Source organism: Myotis brandtii, unplaced genomic scaffold (genome assembly GCF_000412655.1).
Source record: "Myotis brandtii unplaced genomic scaffold, ASM41265v1 scaffold130, whole genome shotgun sequence".
NCBI lineage: Eukaryota > Metazoa > Chordata > Mammalia > Chiroptera > Vespertilionidae > Myotis > Myotis brandtii.
In genome coordinates this window covers 128,629-134,261 of record NW_005354596.1, presented here as the reverse complement: position 1 = coordinate 134,261, position 5,633 = coordinate 128,629, and the positions used below count along the sequence as shown (strand labels likewise).

The 5,633-nt window shown below is 53.9% G+C and overlaps 3 protein-coding genes and 1 long non-coding RNA gene across 4 annotated transcripts in view; 1 reads left to right on the top strand and 3 right to left on the bottom strand.

Annotated features, from left to right (window-relative positions):
- ATF6B (activating transcription factor 6 beta) overlaps positions 1-172 on the bottom strand; it is a 9,203-nt gene extending 9,031 nt beyond the window's left edge. Inside the window, exon 1 of the mRNA XM_005859848.2 lies at positions 1-172. This exon is cut by the window's left edge and continues 11 nt beyond it. Within this exon, the coding sequence (XP_005859910.1) occupies positions 1-101 (101 nt within the window). The 5' untranslated portion in view covers positions 102-172.
- A 175-nt stretch (positions 173-347) lies between these two features.
- LOC106725008 lies at positions 348-2,779 on the bottom strand. The gene is made up of 2 exons (XM_014534462.1): positions 1,869-2,779; positions 348-431 (listed from the first exon to the last, which is right to left on the bottom strand). The coding sequence occupies exons 1-2, from the start codon at positions 2,524-2,526 to the stop codon at positions 412-414; spliced, it is 678 nt and encodes a 225-aa protein (XP_014389948.1). The 5' UTR covers positions 2,527-2,779; the 3' UTR covers positions 348-411.
- The window catches only part of LOC102261633, a 20,269-nt gene continuing 15,008 nt past the window's right edge, over positions 373-5,633 (top strand). Inside the window, exon 1 of the long non-coding RNA XR_313199.2 lies at positions 373-431. This is a non-coding gene — a long non-coding RNA (uncharacterized LOC102261633). The remainder of the gene's footprint in view (positions 432-5,633) is intronic.
- On the bottom strand, positions 619-1,870 carry FKBPL (FK506 binding protein like). Its single transcript, XM_005859847.2, has one exon. It carries the CDS (start codon positions 1,688-1,690, stop codon positions 653-655), a length of 1,038 nt encoding a protein of 345 aa, XP_005859909.1. The 5' UTR covers positions 1,691-1,870; the 3' UTR covers positions 619-652.

Below are 5,633 nucleotides of genomic sequence, written 5' to 3'. Positions count from 1 at the left end.
CAGGCCGCCCTCCACGCACCCCAGTCCTCCGGGCCCAGCAAGTTGTCGGTGAAAAACCGCGTCGGGTCCGCAATCTCGCTGAGGAGCATTAGCTCCGCCATCTTCCCCCGCCCCCCAACCACGAGCCGGGTCCGAGGCCCGCCTCTCTCCTCAGCAACTAAGGAGTTGACTCTTCAAAAAAGGGGGCGGTCCCGGAAGCTATTCCGACCAGTAAGACAGCTGGGTGCTGAGCACAGGCCTCCGAGGAAGAGGCGGCCCCACAGGCCGGGCCAATGGGAGCTCGGCAGGACCGGCCTAGCACTTGCGCATGCGCAGAAGGGGACCCAGCGCGAAAGCGCCTGGGAGGTGTAGTTTCCAGGGTTTAAAGGTCCGCCGGCTCCCGCGGCCGGTACTAAATTTAGAACTTCGCTTCTACTCCTCTTCGGAAATGGGTAAGCCCCCTAAAATATAGTGCACGTGGCCATGGCTTTTTATGGTTAAAAAAAAAAAAAAGGGAAAGAGGTGCACTGAGACCACTGCCACCTCCCTTAGGAAGGCAAACACTGGGAATGGGATATGGGCTGAAACCCTCCCTCAGGGCCCCACGCCCCCAGATCTCACAGCACAGACCACGATTCACAGGTTTCTGTCCCTTTTAAGGGTTAACTTTTAATCAGCCAAACATCTTGCGGAGACCCTGAGCCAGTCCTGCATCTTGTTTCTTCCCCTGAAAGATCACCTTTCCCAGCTCCTCCTGGGCTGCCCGGTTTTTTGGATCGACTGCCAGCACCTTCTTGAGGTCAGCAGTTGCTTTTTCCAGGTTTCCAAGGGCAGCCTGAGCAACCCCCCTTCGGTACAAGGCCTTCACATGCCCAGGCTCCCGCTCCAGCACCCGGTCACAACTCTGGGCTGCCAGGTGGGGCTGTCCCAGCAGCAACTGACAGGCAGCCAAGTTGGCATGAAGGACAGTGCGCTCTGGAGAGCCAGGTGGAGGTAAAGTCAGCAGCAGCCGAAGAGCCCGTCCGTAGCATCGGGCAGCCCCTTCTGGGTCCCCAGCTCGAAATAACTCTGTTCCCCGCGCACGTTCTTGCCTAGCCAGGGCCTCCTTCTTGCTGGCCTCCAGCTCCCAGGAGTCCTGGCCCTGAGTGAAGGAAGCCAGTGTGAGCCGGACAGGAGGTCCAGAGTGCCCAGGGAGCTGCAGCTCCGCCTCCTCACCCTGACACATGGACTCCAAACATTTCTCTATGAGCTCCCCCCAGGTTCCCTCCCTCCACGAGCCTAAGCCCATAGTTAGCTCTGTCCAGCCCTCTGGCAGCCCTGACCCAAAAGGAAACCCAAAAGCCAGTACGCGGCAGCGGGAGCCCAGCTTGGGTTTGTCCAAGCCGTGGCCACGGATTACGATCTTCTTGACAAAGCTCCCATCCGGACAGTCCCAGAGATCCGGAGCGCGGAGGGGCTCTGGCATCTCACTAGCCGATCCATGGGGCTTCTCGGCGTCTCCTTCGAGCGCAGCAGCCAGTTTTCCAGCCCCTTGAGGAACCTCTAGAAGTTGGCTAGGAGCTGGGCTCATTCTCAGCTCGACTCCAGGCTCTTGCGGCTGCTGCCTAGTTTGAGTAGTTGGATGAAGGCTCTTCTTGGGGTTCCCTCCCCATTGTTGTTGCGGTTCAGAGGTGCTTTTCTCTCCCACTGGATTGATTGGTAGCGTCTCCATTTCGCTGTCTGCTCCCCTCCCCCGTGGGTAAACAGTTTGGGTCGGAAAGGGATGGACCAGGTTCAGGTCAGCACCTGAAAAAAAATCAAAACAATGCTAACGGCAGATTCTTATTTAGACTCCTTTCCTTCCGGGACCTGGGCCTCTAAGTTCTTGTTTCCTCCAAAAATCCTTGTGGGGCTCCAGCCTGGGTTCCACGCAGAATCCGGAACTACAAAGTCCACAATTCCCTGAGGTCCTGTGGCCACCCCAACGACGGAAACCGATCGAGTCCAAAAGTCCTTGGGCGGCCGGAGCGTCCCGCCGGGTGGCGCTGTCCGGATCACTTGGGTCACCTGCGCTTCCGACGCTACGAGCTTACTGAGTGCTGTCCTCCGCGTCCTGCCGCAGGCGGAGAGCCGGCCCGGGCCGGGGCCGAGGCAGGAACCTACAGCTAACCTGGAGCCTGCGAGGCGGCGAGTCCGGTGACGCCGCGCCCAGAAGGCGGGCAACCAGCTTTCTCCCGCCTCCCGATTGGCTGCCGGCTCCCGGGAAGCTCCAGGCCTTAGCAGCCGAACTAGGTCCGTCGAACCCAATCGGGCACGGCCGGTGGCCGGCCAGAAGCCCCGCACTGGCGGATTGGGGCGGACGCGGTAGAAGGGATGGTGCGTGGCAGCGGCGGCAGACCAGCGCCCTCTCTTCGGGCGACCTCGAGCCCTGCGCGGTTGATTTTGTCCCCTTGTTCGGGGCTGCCCGGCAGAGGCCACCTTGCGCTCCTTGCCCGCTCTGTCCCGGCGCTCCAAGAGAATCCTCAGGCCCCATCTCCGCGTCCGGCCCTCCTCCCTCATATTCATCATGGCCTTCAAGCTCGTCCTCCTCAAGAAATCTTAGTGCTTTTCAAATTTTGATGTTCATAGAAAGCACCTGGGAAACTTTAATTCCAGGTTCTGCTTTAGGAAGTCTGGGATGGGGCCTGCAATTCTGCATTTCTAACAAGCACTTGGGCGCTGCTGCTACTGGTCCACGGACCACACTTTGTTTTTTAAAAATATATTTGTTATTGATTCAGAGATAAAGGGAGAGGAAGAGAGAGAGAAACATCAGTGAGAGAGAATCGCTGATCAGCTGCCTCCTGCACGCCCCACACCGGGATCAAGGCCACCTCCTGGGCAAGTGCCCTGATGGGGAATCAGACCGTGACCTCCTGGTTCATAGGTGGACGTGCAACCATTGAGCCACGCCAGCTGGGCCACAGGCCACACTTGGAATAGCATGCTTCTAGAATAACCTCACCCCATTCCCTTCATCCCTTGCCCCTTTAGTGTGTCCTATATCTTGTGCATATAACTAGTATAACCTGCTCCACTGGGTGTATCAGTGGAAAACTGGGCCTCTTCCTCCTAATAGAAGATGTAGGTCCCTTTGTGGTTCAACCTTGCTTGTCCAGCAACCTGCAGGGGTTGGGCCACTGGAGCTCTTCAGGAAAGGAGAGTTGCACTTCCATACCTCACCTTGGCCCATTTACTTGCTTTTTAACGCCTACCATTGTGCCTGTCTAAAAGGACCATGCCAGGACAGTCAGGAGGGAAAACTTTCGTCATTATCCACAGGTGTGAGTCAAAACAGTCCACTTCCTGTTTTGTGTTGAAACTCACTAACCTAGACTTTTTTTTCAAGTTTTATTCCTGGGTTCTGTGCCAGAGTGACCTTAGTACACTGTGCACTGCCACTTCCTTCCCTCTATGGCTACATACTCTTGATTCTTGGAATCCCTGGGCTCTTGTTGAAAATTAATCTATCTTTTCTTCCTCCCTCTTCCTCTTTCCATTTCAGAGACTTCTGGGAAAGGCAGGAAGTCTAGAATGAGTCACAAAAGGTTTTATTAGGTCATAATCCCTGTACAAAGGTTGCTAATTTGTAGTATGTGTGCCTTAATTGAGAGGGCCACTCCAATGACCCTTTAAAGATCAGCTTCTTTCAATAAAAAGAAACTATACTCTCCTAGAAATGTATTGCTTTGTAATTTCTTTTATTGGTATATGTGTGTATATATTTATCAAGCACCTGCTGTGTTCCAGGCAGCATGCTAAGAACTGGGGATGGATACCTAGGTGAATGAGCCAGACACAGTCCTGCTCTCATGGAATGCAAGTCTGGCCAAGGAGAAGAAGCATGAGGTGCTATGAGAGTAAATGAGGGATGAGGGAATATTCCTTGAGGGTGAGACATTTTTACTGGCATCTAAAGAATTAGTTATTTTTCTAAAGCCTGAACAGAGAGAATAAAAATGACAGTGGAGCTACACAGACATGCTCCCAGGACCAAAATACAACTAAAATACAAAAAGCATCCTGAACAATCAACTGAAGGATAGCTGGAGAGCATCCTGATAACCAAGGATGGAAAGTGGAGACAACATAGAGACTGGTAGGAAGGGTGGAGGCATGAAGGGGCTGGCTGGGCTCCCACAGACATAACTGAAGTTCTGGAGAGAGATCTCAGCTGTGGGGGTTGCCACTGAGAACTCAGGGGTCTAATCCCCAAGCTGGGCCCCCAGGCAAAGAACACCAGAACTGAGAAAGGTGCCCACATGACATCTGGCTGTGAAAAGCAGCAGGGTTGCTGTCTGCCAGGGACAGGCAGCTGGGACATTCAGGTACCCACTTAAAGGGCCAATGCACAAAATTCCTTGTGGAGCCACTCACCTTGTGCTCTGGCAGAGGGAGGGCAGAGTGGACTGGAGCTGTGTGAGCAGAAGCCAGGGTTGGGGGCTCTGTGGTTAGAGCTCAGAAGGCAAACACCCCAGTTTCTTGTGCTGAGTCATTCCCTCATGCTGCGGAGGTCGTCTTTCTCAGGCAGACATTTGCTATACCGGTGGTTTCAACAGTTGACCCACCCTATTGGAAAACACCTTGCTCCATGCTGTGGAGTTTCTGAGGCTCATTAAGAGACTGAGAATGGGTTTTTGTATGCACCATCTCTAATTCCTTGACTTGGTGGAGCTATCCCTTTGCTTGTTTGGACTCAACTGGTTTTCTCTGGGAGAGGAGGAATAAATGGGAAACTAGCAGAACCATGGAGGCAAAGTAAGAGCAGAAAGGATGACCCCAGGGATGAACTAACATCCAGATTGTATTCTAGGATAAAGTAAAGCATTTACAGAAGGCTTTTGCTTCAAGAGTAGATAAATCCACACAGACTGAAGTTCGAGGCTATGATGTGAATCTTAGCTAAGATAAGAATCCTCTGAGGAGAACCAAGATGGCGGCATAAGGTACAGACCTGTGCCTGCTGCATCCCACAACAACATCGAGACTACCAACTATAAAAGAAACAGTTGTCATTCAGAACCATGGGAAAGCTGGCCCAGTGGAAGCTCTACAACTGGAAGGAAAGAAAGAAGAGCATTGAGACTGAGTAGGTTGTGCAGAGGCTCCAAGAACGGAGGTACGGAATCGTGCGCCAGGCTGGCTGCAACTGGATGTGTTGTTTGTTTTCAACCAGAAGGGGATGCAGACTATCAAATCCACTGAGCGTGTTTGGGGCGGGATCCTAAGGTCCCAGACCCCTACGGGGAGAAGCGGGACGGCCTTGCAACGACCCGGAGAGCGAGAGTGGCTGTCTCACGGAACTGCTCGCCGGGCACTCGGGGACGCGAGTCGCTGAGTCTCGGAGAGGTGAGTAGACGCGGAGACACCATTGCCCTTGGCCCCGCCCTACTCAAATTACATCCCCAACCAAGCTGTGCTAGTGGCAAAAAGAGAACCACCAGCGCTTTTGCAGCCCAGCCCAGCAGAATGCAGATTTCAACTCCTCGCATACATAAGGGACACACTCAAGAAGCAGAATCAGGTTCGGAGGAAGCCGGAGCCGGACCCAGCTTGGCCAGTGATGTGGAACCGCTGTACCAGCAAATGCACAGGCAGACCCACCAGATCCAGTCTCACATGGGACGCTGGGAGAC

Excerpts from the sequence above, each read along its gene's own strand:
- FKBPL (XM_005859847.2), bottom strand. The coding sequence starts at position 1,690 with ATGGAGACGCTACCAATCAATCCAGTGGGAGAGAAAAGCACCTCTGAA.
- LOC106725008 (XM_014534462.1), bottom strand. The coding sequence starts at position 2,526 with ATGATGAATATGAGGGAGGAGGGCCGGACGCGGAGATGGGGCCTGAGG. Across the intron at positions 432-1,868 it reads GTGGAACCCAGGCTGGAGCC|CCATTTCCGAAGAGGAGTAG; the intron begins CCACAAGGATTT and ends TAGGGGGCTTAC.